The sequence below is a fragment of the Homalodisca vitripennis genome, chromosome X, assembly GCF_021130785.1.
Source record: "Homalodisca vitripennis isolate AUS2020 chromosome X, UT_GWSS_2.1, whole genome shotgun sequence".
Lineage (NCBI taxonomy): Eukaryota > Metazoa > Arthropoda > Insecta > Hemiptera > Cicadellidae > Homalodisca > Homalodisca vitripennis.
The window spans coordinates 66,215,018-66,229,800 of NC_060215.1; the positions used below are offsets into that span (position 1 = coordinate 66,215,018).

Genomic DNA, 14,783 nt, shown 5'->3' on the forward strand with positions numbered 1-14,783 from the left:
CGTCATAAAGAAAAACAAACAAGTGCTTAAGATTTCTCAGGCCATTTACAACGTTTGTTTACATGTTTTATTCTGACATAAAATTTTCCAGAAACGCTGCTACAAACCTTTGAAAAATATACAATATAGCGGGAATAATGGTGAACACAAGATTGCCATAATATATAGCCAATTCAAACTGAATGTATATATTGTTTGGATAAGTTCTTTATCTAGTCTTACAAAATTAAAATCTTGTGTTGGTGGAGATATGATGCTTATCTCCTACTTTAGTGAATTTCACTCTCACTTGCTATATGCTGCAATGCGGTGGGGAAATAGTAAGGGTGCTAGCCAGGTTTTCACATGGCAATGAAAGGCAGTGAGAATTTTGGCCAATTTAGCTTATCAGGATGATTGTAAGCAATGTTTTATTAATTTTAATATAATGACAGTTCCTTCCATTTTTATATTTCATAATTTAATACATGTAAAGAAAAACCAAAATGAATTTGTTTGTTTTAATGAGGTCCATGACTATTATACTCGAAGGGCACAGGATATTATTATACCTTCTTCCAGGCTACAGAAGACTATAGCTAGTCATAAACATTTGCAAATTAAGTGTTTTAACAAACTACCACAAGAGTTCAGAAGTTTAGAACTTCAACCATGTTCATGTAAATTGTCACGTTGGCTTATAAGTAAGGCCTTTTATTCACTTGAGGAATTTTTTACAACAAATATTAATTTACCTTTAGAATAGGTGGATGTGTGGCAGTTCCTCTCTGAAGATGGCTTTTTCTGTTTGTGCTGACCTGAATCTATTATAGTATTCTTTCTGTGTTTTGTATAAGCACTTAAATGTGTCTGGATGGTGCAGGCCTTTGGGCAGTGTGGACTTTACCTTAGTCTCATGATCATGTTTAGACTAATTATATTATTATGTATTTTAAATTAACATAATGTATAGTATAATATAGTTTTGTATAGTGTAATGTATTATACATTTTATTTCTTGACTTTGTCTAAAGCAATGTAAAATTGACAAATGACAATAAATAAAAATGTAATGTAGTCACAACCAATAGAAAGTTTCAGGTTGGCAGCCATTCGCATTTGTGTAAAATTTTGGTCTGGGATATTTCACAAATAAGAATTGGTATATATTTTAACACAAATTAAAGCTACTGTTATTCTTAATATTTTTTCCATAACCCTTAAGATTTCAAGATAGCATCTGTTCAAAAGTTTTAGATGTATACAAGAAAATTTCAACTATAACATTTAGAGATAACAGCACATGTGAAATGTAACTTTTTTCCAACTAAGCCAAAAGGGAAATCTGATCTCTTGACGTAGTTTAAAAAAAAATTACATTATTGCTCTCATAATAAAAATTCTCTCTATATAGGATTAATCTTGTAGAAACATTTATCGCTATTTCTTGATCATACAAAAGTTAAAACAAGCACATAAACTATTTGTTTCAAATTGATTATTGACTATGGTCAAAAGATTTGAAAGAATAACAGGATTTTGATGCTTTTAACTACTCCTTTGTCTAGACACTAATTAAACTTAATATTTTATAGAATGCATGTGGGTATACGCCATTTGAAACCTCTTTATTGGTTGAGAAACAAGATTTTTATTGGTGGAAAACATATCCAGGTAATGTGTAAGTGTTGTACCAGTATCGATGGTGACATATGCTGCCTTAGTGTGGTGGCCGAAAGTAGAACAAACATCAGCTGCTAAAAGGCTACAGAGTCTTCAAAGGCTAGCTTGCTTAGGTATTACAGGAGCCAGGAGGGGCATTAATGGGCCAGTGGGCTGCGTTATCGCAGGAAGAGGAGAAAAACGAAACGATGATGCTCATATTATCTAGCGGTCTGTGACTAATAAACATAAAACATGTGATAATTTGAAATTTTTTTAAAAGCATACTTTGTATCTTGTAACAATAAATGTAAAAAGTGTAGTTATCAACATAGAACTAAAGTGGAACCTGGATAATTCGAAAGCTTCTTTCATTCGAATAATTATCTTCAACCCTAGCATTTTATATCTAAGCAATGCTAAAAAATCTTGGATAATTCAAATTTAATTTTGGATAGTTTGAATTTTTAAAGTGCCAAATTAAGGGATATTAATTTTATTCCACAACTGTTACAATTCATCATAAAACACGTTTTACTACAACATTCGGCAAATAATGAATGCGAGACCTATGGCATGTCAGGTTACGGTCAAATGACACATCCCTTCTCCCTCCTGCCCTGCCACAGCTCCGCTTGTAACTCGACACCAAGGCTATTCGACACTGAGACCCCCTTCCCTCCCCCACCTGCCAAACTAACTTCCAGATTCCAGTGCCGCATTTCGTTGTCATCGGTCATCCTTCGAACACTGCGTGTTTTCATTTGTGCAGTGTCTTTTTTAAGTGATTAGAAAAGTTTAGAACAAGATGAAAACTGCATATTTATTGATGACGACAACACCATCTCTGCAGACTGTGTGAGTCGTGACGAAGAAAATGTTACTGCTGAGACCAGATCGGTTATGAAACAAGTTATACGTAAGGTAGCAATAAACTCAAATACTGGCAAACTATCATTTCTTCATCCCCTTGACGCAAAATTCCTACAGAACATTAAAATCTTTTCTTTCCACCCTGAAGAAACACCAATGGTGACAACACAGTTAAATAAAGATAGTAACTGGATTAGCAGCTGTGGAATATGTTATTATGACAAAGATACTGGAGAATGTTCGATACAATTGGACAAGGCGACTTCAGAAGAATTAAATAAAAAAATTGATCATAAGGAGGTATCATATAACAGTTTTTCTACCATCACACACGTGGGCAAACCATACATTGCCATCTGTCTATCTATGAAAAATGGTAACTGGCAACGAAAATTCTTCAAATTTATGGAGCTTGCGAATGACTGCTTCAAGTTTCCAGTCTTATTTTCCATAGACTCGGACGAAACACTAAAATTCCTAAGACACAACTACCTGAATGAGATAGATCTTGTACAAGTCCTGTTACAGTTCTCAAGCAATGCCTACCTACATCGAACTAGACTTTACACAGGTGACCAAAAATTAAAAAAGTCATTCGATAAGATCCTGGACAAACAACACCAAAATCAGAGAAAAATAGCACGCCTAGCAGTGAATAACAACTATAAAATCTTCAATACCTGGAGAACTAAAGCTTCTCATGTTATGACCCTAAGTCAAAGTGGAAAAAATCATTCAAACTCAGATTTTATTTCATCCGCAATGGTGGAACAAAAGTTGAGAATGAAAAAAGAACTCCTTCAGAATTTCTCTAATCTCTACCAGGAATACAATCTAGGCCAAAGGACAAAATTACTCAAGAAACAAAAAATATTCTGACCAGCTCGAAAGAAAACTATGCCCTTCTTGACCTGGAAAGTGTAATGTTCCTCACTGGAAACCCTGATAAGAATTATCAATGTGGTTTTGATGGGACACACTGCATACAATTAGTAAAACATGAAAACGCTAAATATTCTGCTGCCCCCTAACACCTCAATCACTAACAATATTATTCTGGTATCCAACAACACACAATTAATGAACGATTTAAGATTATACAACAGCGTAAAGGATGTAAAAATTGAGAAAACTTCTTCCATTGAGACTAATTTTAACCTAGTACAGGGTGTGCCAGGATGTGGCAAAACACCCTTTATTCTAGAGAATTTTAAAGAAGGTGACTTAGTTCAGTACCCAACCAAAGAGGGAGCTGCAGACTTCTTAAATCGCCTAAAAAAAAACAAAAACCTGAACTTCGAGACTACCCAAAGAATTACTGTAGAACAATTCACTCCCTACTTATCAACTCCACTAACTACTTGAAAGAAGGAGGAGTTTATAAAAGATTGACTGTAGATGAAGCGCTCATGCTGCATGCAAGGGAAATATTGTTTGCTGTTAAACTTTCAAAGGCTAAAGAAGTCTTGTTGATTGGTGACATAAATCAAATTCCTTACATCAACAGAATTAAGAACTGCAAAACAAAATTCGAGGAAATCACCAAAATACGAGGGTCGTCCACAAAGTAACCTCCGTTTTGAAATAACATTTAAACTAGTTGAGATACAAAAATTTTGTTATATAAATGTTATAACTGCAGCTTTTCTCTACTTTTCTACATATTCACCATACAAATTCAAGCACTTATCATATCTTTTAACAGTTTTTTTAAATTTCGTCTTTAAAAAAAATCTGCCGCCTGAGAACGTAGCCAACATGTTACAGCGTTTTGAAGCTCTTCATCACTCTCAAACCTCTGAGATGCAAGCCACCGCTTCATGTACGGGAAAAGATGGAAATCACTGGGAGCCAAATCCGGGCTGTAGGGGGGATGGTCAAAAACGTCCCATTTGAACTTTTTCAAAAGTTCTGTCGTTCTTTGAGCTGTATGAGGGCGGGCGTTGTCATGGTCAAACACAACACCAGATGTCAGAAGACCACGACGCTTGTTTTGAATCGCTCGTCGTAGCCGTTTTAAGGTTTCACAGTAAGCTGCAGCTGTAATGGTCGTACCACGCTCCATAAATTCAACGAGCAAGATGCCCTTAGCATCCCAAAAAACTGTAGCCATCAATTTTCTCGCTGAAAAAGATTGGCGAGCTTTCTTCGGCTTGCTTGGCGAAGCGGTATGACCCCATTGCATTGACGGACTACACCTTCGCTCGTAATGTTTGGGCCATACACCGCACTCAATTCACGATGAATTTCAGCTGCTGTGTAACTTTTCGACCACAGAAATCTTATTACACCACGCACTTCACACGTGGCGGGATTTTCTATCACGGTGCTCATGTTTTTACATTGTATCAAAAGAACGCGCGATCGCAAGATGCTCTCCCTTGCACAGCTAGAAGCGTACTGAACGGCCGCGCACACCGATGTGAGAATGGCGGCGCTACCCCCACTACTTATCGCGCCACGCCCAAACGGCGGTTACTTTATGGACGACCCTCGTATTAAAAATTTCTCAACAATTAAACCACTCATTTAGGTGTTCACTGACCACTGCCTACTTTCTATCCAAATACTACACCGAAGGGATGACAACAAGCAATCATGTAAAGAGAGAACTTGTTAAGCTCTCCCTTGATAACATCGATCGTTTGTCTACTCAGAATAAAACTGTAACCCTTCTTCACAACTATTGACATCGAGGGAATCAGACAAACCCTGTCCAAAAAACTGTAACCCTTCTTCACAACTATTGACATCGAGGGAATCAGACAAACCCTGTCCAAAAACCTGTAACCCTTCTTCACAACCATTGACATCGAGGGAATCAGACAATCCCTGTCCAAAAAACTGTAACCCTTCTTCACAACCATTGACATCGAGGGAATCAGACAAACCCTGTCCAAAAAACTGTAACCCTTCTTCACAACCATTGACATCTAAGGAATCAGACAAACCCTGTCCAAAAAACTGTAACCCTTCTTCACAACCATTGACATCGAGGGAATCAGACAAACCCTGTCCAAAAAACTGTAACCCTTCTTCACAACCATGACATCTAAGGAATCAGACAAACCCTGTCCAAAAAACTGTAACCCTTCTTCACAACCATTGATATCGAGGGAATCAGTCAAACCTTGTCCAAAAAACTGTAACCCTTCTTCACAACTATTGACATCGAGGGAATCAGACAAACCCTGTCCAAAAAACTGTAACCCTTCTTCACAACCATTGACATCTAAGGAATCAGACAAACCCTGTCCAAAAAACTGTAACCCAGTTAAAACTGTAATATCCAATGAAACATTAGAAGCAGTCTGTGAGTCAATTCTACTGAAAATTAGTTATACAAAATTCAACCTTTTCCTAATGGGAATCTACAGACCATCTCAAACCAATCTAGATGATTCAACAGACGTAATCTCAATGGAACTAGATAAAATCGTAAACCTAAACAACCCAATAGTGATAATGGGAGACATAAATGTAGATAATTTAACTAACAACAAAAAGAAACAAATTTTAGCAGAGGCTCTAGAAGGGTACAATCTGAGAAGACTGGAAATGCTACAAGAGTCACTCATCATAGCTCTTCCTGAGTAGTCTGAAAACCGTGAAAGTCTATTCAAGAGTGGTCAACACATAGAAGCAGAAAATTATCGCCCAATATCTCTCATTTCAAATTTCTCAAAAATCCTGGAGCCCTAAATAAGCTACTTGAACATCTCCAACAACACAACCTTCTTACCCCAAACAGCATGGCTTCGTTAGGAAAAGATCAACAGCAGTAATACAACTACTTGAAAGTATAATAGATAAACTGGAACAAGGCTATATAGCAACAACGATACTGCTGGATTTCAGCAAAGCATTCAACTGCCTTGATCACAAAATGATCATCAAAAAGCTACAAAATCATGGTAATAATGGAAAATCAAAGTCAAAGTCAAAGTATCTTTATTACATGACCATTAAGAACAGTAATTTGTCAGATTGTAGAATAGAATAGAATATATAATTTTCGGCCTATGTATGATGGTTTTTTTTCAAAGAGGGCTGTTCTGTGTTGCGGAATGGTAAGCCTTGAGGCATGGCTTGTGGAGTAATTGTGAACGTCCATGTGAGTCTGCAGGTGTAATTTGTCGACGTGTAAGATCGCTTCATAAATATAGAGTGCAGGAACTGTAAGTATGCCTAGGGTCTGGTAGGCCTGTCGGCAGCTTTGCAGTGGCTCAAGGTTTGCAAGGGTCCTGACTGCCTTCTTTTGTAGTACAAGCACTCTCTTAAGGTTCCCTAACAAGGTTCCCCAGATTATGAGGCTGTATCTAATGTGAGACTCTACTAATGCATAGTAGGCTACTTTTGCCGCTTCCAGAGTGCCAACCCATTTGATTCGTTTAACAACGTAGATACCTGTACTGATCTTTCTGCAAATGTTGTTTACGTGATCTGTCCAAGTGAGGCCACTGTCTAGAGTTACACCTAAAAACTTAGTCTGATTAAGCACTGATATATTGGAGATGCTTGCAGGTAGGACTTTTTTCTTGCTAAAATGCACTTGTGTAGTTTTGTCAGGATTTATCGCCAAGTCATTTAATTTGCTGTAGGCAATGGCATTTTGTAGAGAATGAACACAGTTATTAAACAATTCTTCAGCTGAGCCATTTCTTAAAAGGAGAGTTGTATCATCTGCGTACATTATGCAGCTGGTACTGTTGTTTTCAATTAGGGCTGGGAGATCGTTAGTCAGCAGAATGAACAGGATGGGTCCTAGTACAGATCCCTGTGGGCCTCCTCTTGTAATTGGTTTAGGGTGTGATCTGAACATTCAAGTGAGGTTAGATGTTGTATGCTTAATCTCCACAACTTGAGATCTTCTTTTTAGGTAGCTGTCAAACCACTTGTTTTCTAAGCCTCTTACTCCCAAGGCTGCAAGTTTTTTGGAGATAAGATTGTGTTCCAAACAGTCGAAGGCCTTGCTGTAATCTAGAAATAATGCAGTCACGAATTTTCCTTCTTCTATACTGTCGATTATGGACTCAATCAAGCTTATGATGGCAGATGGATCAACTTCAGGGGAAATAACTTCAGTGGTTTGACAGCTACCTCAGCAACAGAAAACAACTGATAGAGATCACATATAAAAACAACCAAATAGTAAAGAAAGCAAAATCAGACGTTCTACCAATCAGTAGAGAAGTGCCCCAGGGATCGGTCCTTGGCCCTGTCCTATACATTCTCTTGACAAACGACTTTCCAAATTACATACAGAACCTCTGTGAAGCAATGATGTTTGCTGATGATACTGCACTAATTGTTGCAAATAAAAATAAAGAACAACTGGAAATAGATACTTTTATAGCCTTCAACATGGCCAAACAATACTGCTATAAAAATGATCTAATCCTAAACGAAAGCAAAAGTTACCCACTCATTTTTACACCAAATCCAAACCACCACCAAGGGCTTCCCGAAATTACTACAGTCAAATCTAATAAATATTTAGGCATAATAATTGATAATAACTTCACTTAGGAACCTTAACTAGAACAGCTCCGCAAAAAACTTAACTTGGGCATTTTTGTTATACAAAGAATTAAACAGATAAGCAACATAAAAACAGCCATGACAGCATACTATTCACTTTTCGAATCACACCTGAGGTATGGGCTGATAGTCTGGGGAGGAACTAGTGCCACACTCCTTCAAAGAATCTTGATAATACAAAAAAGGGCTGTAAGGACACTTAAGGGCCTGAGTGTACAGGATACTTGCAGAGACGCCTTCAAGGAACTCAAAATACTGACTGTAGCACCACTCTACATCCTTGAAACTATCCTCTACACCGTAATGTCCGGCCAAGCCAGATTGGGAGACCAGCACAACTACAACACAAGACACAGGCACAACTTCACACTTAATATATACCACCTCAGCCTCTTCAAAAAAAAGGCATCCTACCGAGGCGTGTCTTCTACAACTGTCTGCCTGATGAATAATTGAAGAAGCTACCAGTGAGAAACCTGAAGACATCACTGACGCAGTTGCTGCTGGAAAGACCCTTCTATACCTTTGCAAGAATTTCTAAACTGGAGGACTTTAGAAGAAATAACAACCTATGTCATTTACTAAATGCTTTTTATTGCATATATTAATTTATTTTATTGTATCTTGACGCAATACTGTACTCTATGTACATGTAAATAAAGATGATTTGACTTTGACTTTTTACTTAACTTTAAATAAGTGTAGTGATCATGTCGTCAATAAAATCTCGGACCTATAAACTCTCACTTTAGCAGAAAAAGTAGTAGTGATCAAAGAAGTGGAAAAAGACATAAAGAAAAAAATGAAATTGCGCAAGAATTTGGAATCCCACTGAACACCATATTAAACTTCCTGAAAAACAAAGAAAAAATTCTCAGTACTGCAGGGGAAGTTGATAAAGAGGAAACGATTATGAGAACCTGACAACCCGGATGTGGACAAATGCGTATTAAAGTGGTTTAAGCAGGCGAGGGACAAAAAAAATCCTTTGAGTGGTTCTTTATTAAGGGTGAAGGCCGAGCAATTTGCTCAGGAATTAGAAAAACAGAATTTCAAAGCTAGCATTGGTTGGTTAGATGGTTTCAAACAACGTAACAAGATTTCGTTCAAATCAATCTGTGGCGAAAGAGAACAAGGTGGAAGCCAACCAGTGGAAACAAGATTTAGATCAGATGACACACATCAGAGACTTAAAGGATATTTTTAATGTCAACGAAACTGGTCTATTTTATAAATGCACGCCAAACAAAACCCTTTCATTTACAGATGAAAAATGTCATGGAGGGAAGTTAAGCAAGGAAAGAGTGACAATTTTGGTAGGTGCAAATCTGGAAGGTTAGAGAAAGCTGCCTTTATTGATGATAGGGAAATCTGCTAACCCCCAATGTTTTAAGAATGTAAAGTCAAAACCGATTGAATATGTGAATAGCTCAAACGCTTGGATTACAAGCAATCCTTTTGAAAAGTGGCTGATCAAATTAGATAAAAAGTTCATAACAGAAAAGCGAAAGGTTATCGTTTCTATGGACAACTGCACCGCTCATAACACCATTCATTTAATGGAAAATGTCAAAGTTGTTTTTTCACAGCAAACATGACCTCTGTTGTCCAGCCCATAGATCAGGGAATAACAAATTTTAAACACCACTACAGAAGGTTGTTTGTTAAAAATATCCTGTCCGGGAATGGGAATACTCTCAAAATAAAAGTGGATGTTCTGCAAGCCTCTTGAATGTGTAAACAAGCATGGGACAAAGTAACATCAGGAACAATAAAAAAACCGGTTCAAAAAAGCAGGTTTAGTTAAAACCAACGAAGACATTATCGATGAAACTGTAACTTTTTTTCCATTGGGGCGGCCTACTCCCATGCACTTAAGCCTCAAGGGCTTTTTGCACATTCTGGAAACACACCATGAGGCCCACCAGTCTATAATTTCAGCAGTTCCACAAACCGCCGAAAACAACCTATCAGGTCCTACTGGGAAAATTCACCACCCCTGTCCAAACTACCAAAGATGGCATACCGCTCCCTTGCTATTGAAGGGGAGTCAAAGAGCAGGTGCTCAGCAGTTTCCTCCTGCTCATTACACCTTCTACAGAGCGTATCCTCCTGAAGGATGCCGACTCTGTGAAGATGCTTCCTCAGGTGACCATGCCCCGTGATGAGACCAATAACCCGAGAAGACATTGATCTATTTAATGAGAGAACATCTCACGCCACCCTGGAGGAAGGTGACTTTAATACCATTCTACTCATTCTCAAGCCCAGATGCAACCTCCACCTTCTCTCATGCTCCGCGCGAATCCATTTCGAGACAACCCTAGAGGATTCACACCTTGGAACACCGCAGAACGGTTGAGGGCCCATCATAATTGTCGCTGAGCCCCGGTTGGCCAGGGCATCAGCTCTTTCGTTCCCAGGAATCCTTCATGACCAGGAACCCAACAAACGGTCACATTGTTGATGCTGGCAAGGGAGGAAACGGCCTGATAGCAATCCCAAACCAGTTTGGATTTAATCACGCAAGAGTCCAGTGCCATCAGCGCTGTCTGACTGTCCGTGAAAATATTAATCGTCTTGCTCCTATATCGCAGACGAAGATTCTCACGAGCACATTCCATAATAGCTGCGACCTCCGCTTGAAAACTGTTGGATACGGACCCATAGGGACCACCAGCTCCGTTTATGGTCTCACTCCCAGAATTCCAGCGCCTGTGCCGCTTTTTGTTTTAGAGCCGTCTGTGAACTATTCAAGCTCCGCTGTGGAATTCATCTGGGGTTTGCTGCTTTATGATAAATTACTGTATAATCTTAAGAATCAGCGTAATCAGTAAAGTTATATACAAATACAGCACAGTACTTTATCTTGTTCTTTTTTCAAACAAAATATGTAGTAGAGTATTTTATTCTCTTTGAAACTCATGTCTTCATTTTAATATTCTGCTAAGACTTGTCAATGTTGTATGAAGTTAAGTTGGTATTCTGTATCAGTTCAGATGTTGCAGAACGTACTGTATTTTTAAAGGTTAGTAAGAAAATATTACTTTGTATTGTACATAGTTTATACTGTAAGTTAATTATTTCTGTTTTATGATTACTGTACTTGAATCCTTATAATTAGTGTTAGTTGATGAATTTATACTTTTAGAGTGTCAATTTAATAAAGAGGTTTAAATCACAATGTGAAGTTTTAATGTTTTGGCCCCACATTCTTTAGAACGTCTTTAATTCGAATTTTTGGATAATTCAAAGTTTTTAACTGGTCTCTTGAGGTTTGAATTATCCAGGTTCCACTGTACAATAAAATCTCCCCTTTCTTACCATATTATAAAGAGGGTAAAAACAAATAATAGAATTCTTAGTTGTAGAAATCAGAACTCTTTTCTAACTGAGCAATTAATGAACTATTGTTTAAAATAATATTCTTCCCAGGTAATTTTTGGTTTGATTGATCTCACTTACTTTAGCTGGAGTCATAATTTCAACAGCCTTTCTCTGGGGTGGTCTCCAAGCATTACCCAAAGATATCCTGTTCTTCATATGACTCTTCACTCGCTAGAAACAAATAAATCAAATTAATACACAGAGCAGTATTTTCTGACCTAAAAGATCTGATAACAGAGAAATTCAAATTCAAAATATTCTTTATTTACAGTTTCATCAAGAAATTGCAATGGCGTCATATAATAATGAACCTAAAGCTAGATACAATAGTTTGTCTGAACTTAAGAGATAGCTATTACATCAAATGATGTAAAACTAGTATTATACAGGAGTGTTTTTCATAGTAAAATTGGTAAAAATGTTATTTAGAATAAAAACATGTAAAATTGTTATTATTTAAAGTGTTAAATAAAATATTATAAAATTCTTAAAGTTATTGATGTAGTTATTGATCGAGGAATTCCTTCAAGGAGTAGGCTGGTCTGTCTATCAGCCACTTATGTAGTTTTGTTTTTAGTTGTTTTCCCTTCAGACTTCAGAAATTGTGGTAGGCCATTGTGGAGTTTCCGGCCCATGTAAGATTGTTTTCTAGTGTACTGGGTAGTGTGGTGTGCTGGCAGAATGAAGTCGCTTCCTCGGTTGGTGTTGTAGGTGTGGGTACTTGTACCTTTAGGTAGATCTGTCTCGTTCACCCTCAGGATTACTGCTTTAATGTAGAGGTTTATGACAGTCAAAATCCCAAGCGATCTGAAAGCTTCTCTGCAATTGTCTAAGGGTTTAAGGTTGGCAAGTTTCGTATAGCTCTTTTTTGCAACATCAATGTGTAGGTTGCTTTCAGAAGTCCCTCCCCAAACAATAAGGCCATACTGTATATGCGACTCCATTAAAGCATGGTATGCTGTTTTAGCTGATAATAAATCTCCAATCCATCTAATTCTTCCCACCACATAAACACTAGTGCTGAGTTTCTTACAGAGGTCGTTGATGTGGTTGTTCCATGTTAGGCCTGTGTCTAGTGTAATCCTTAGGAGCTTGAATTCTTGTACTGTTGTCACATTTGTTAGGTCTGCTTTTGGCTCTGTTTTGCGGCTGAAGTTGATAGGGACGGTTTTTTCATGGTTGAGGGCCAAATCATTTTGGTTGCAGTATTCTTTAGTTCTGGTTAGTAAGGTGAGGGAATCTTTGTTGAGTTGCTCTGCGCTGTCATTGTGTAAAAGTAGAGTGGTGTCGTCTGCATACATAATGCATTCAGACGTGGTGTTTCTTTTTATCATGCTAGGGAAGTCATTTGTGAACAAAACATACAAGACAGGACCAAGCACTGACCTCTGGGATACTCCTCTCTTGACCAGCTGAGGCTCTGATTTGTATGAGTTCTTCATCCCATTGGTTATTTCCTGAGTTTCTACAATTTGAGTTTGTCCTCGAAGATAACTAGCAAACCATGCATTAGACCCGCCTTTAACTCCAAGTGGATTTAACTCCTGATTTTCGTAGGATAAGACTGTGGCCCAGACAATCGAATGTCTTACTGTAGTCAAGCAACACTGCCGAGGCATGTTTGCGTTCTTCTAGTTGGTCAATGATGAACTCAACAATCTCTTGATGTTGACCTACCCTTTATGAATCCGTGTTGATGTTGGCTGATAAGGTCTTCTTTTGTAAGAAATGCCATTAATTGAGTTAGAACAATTTTTTCGATGATTTTGGAGAAGACGGATATAAGTGATATAGGGTGGTAGTTTTTAACATCTGTAACAGAGCCTTTTTTGTGTTTGGGATATATTTTTTAGATCTTCAATAAGGATGGGAACTGGCTGAAGGTGAAAGATTTGTTGATGATAATTGTTAATGGATTTACAAGTTGATTTACAGTGTTTTATAGCCTTAGCTAGGATTTCATCAATTCCATATGATAACTTGGGTTTTAAAGTTGCTATGGAATCTTTTACATCTCTGATCGTAACAGGTTGAAGCTGGAATTGACATGGGTATGTGTCCATGCATGGTGAATAATCTGATTGTAGGTTCGTGGTTAAGATTTTTTCAGTTATCTGAGAGAAGTAGAGATTAAGATGGTTTGCTATGGTTGTAGAATTTTTTTGTCACCTTTCCTTCTATTTATTTCTAGTTGAAGTTTGTGTTCCTGTCGCTGTCTGAGTCTACGTTCAGAGTTTACTATGTTCCACAGAGCTTTTGATTTATTTTGAGATAGAGCTATGTGGTTATTTGTAGCATATCATTTAAGATTCCTCAATTTGAGGTCATAATCTTTCTTCCTGGCAATCATGGTGGCTTTATCGCCAGTGAACCCTGAGTTTTTATATGCTTGTAGGGATCTTAGATACTGCTCTTTTAACTGATTTGCTTGTTTGTCACAGTATGTGTTTGGTTTGGTCTTTGTCCTAGGCCTTGTTTTTTTGATAGGGCATGAATGGTCCAGGGCCCTCCTTACTGTTCCGTAGAAGAATTTATAAGCTTCTTCAGCACCCAGAGCATTTTTTACATTTTCCCAGTGTTCCCCTTTCAGAACTTGTTTTAGTGTGCTCAGGTTCCGAGTACAGAAGTTCCGTTTTAAGCATGCTATTGGTTTTGGGGGTTTCTCTGTAAAGGATTTGATAGTGCATGTTTGTCTAGTGTGGTCTGATAATCCAGATTCAAATGTGGCAAAAAGAATGTTTGAATCAGAGATATTTGTGCAGATGAAGTCAACTGAGGTAGCAGTAGTTTTTGTAATTCTGGTTGCTAGGAGGGGAAGTCCTCTGATGTTGTGAGTGGATAGTTTCTCGATGAAAACTCTATTTTCTACCTTATCTTTTAGCCTATCAATATTTATCAGGTTATATCCCAGTAGTCTTGTGTTAGTCACAGCTTCAGAGTTTAATCCATGTTCAGTAAGGACCAGTATGGTAGGTGATGTGGTGGCTAAAGTGTGATTTAAACTATCAACTTTTTTGCATAGCCCCCTTATTTTTTGATGCATTAAAGTTAGTTGAGCTTTTATTTTGCTAGTTTCAATCTGGTTTTTCTGCCTTGGAAAAGTGCTAAAAAATGTTCGTCATCTTTCTGAGCTGCTGCTGTCTTGCATGGGTGTTTGGTCATCTTGTGATAAAATGGTATGGTTCAGATTTTTGTGTAATGGAGTTTGACTGGCTCTCCCTATGTCATGCATGTCTGTTTGATCAAGTTCAGATATTATAGTGTGGTTCAGTTTGGTGTTTAATGGAGTTTGGCTGACTCTCCCTGTGTCTTCGTTTATTTCATAGTCATCTTCGGGTAAG

The 14,783-nt window shown here is 37.7% G+C and overlaps 1 protein-coding gene across 1 annotated transcript in view; it reads right to left on the minus strand.

The window, feature by feature from the left end:
* Positions 1 to 14,783, minus strand: part of LOC124369103 (RNA exonuclease 1 homolog) — a 146,543-nt gene that overhangs the window by 102,110 nt on the left and 29,650 nt on the right. Inside the window, exon 4 of the mRNA XM_046826845.1 lies at positions 11,521 to 11,613. Coding sequence (XP_046682801.1) covers positions 11,521 to 11,613 — 93 coding nt within the window. The remainder of the gene's footprint in view (positions 1 to 11,520; positions 11,614 to 14,783) is intronic.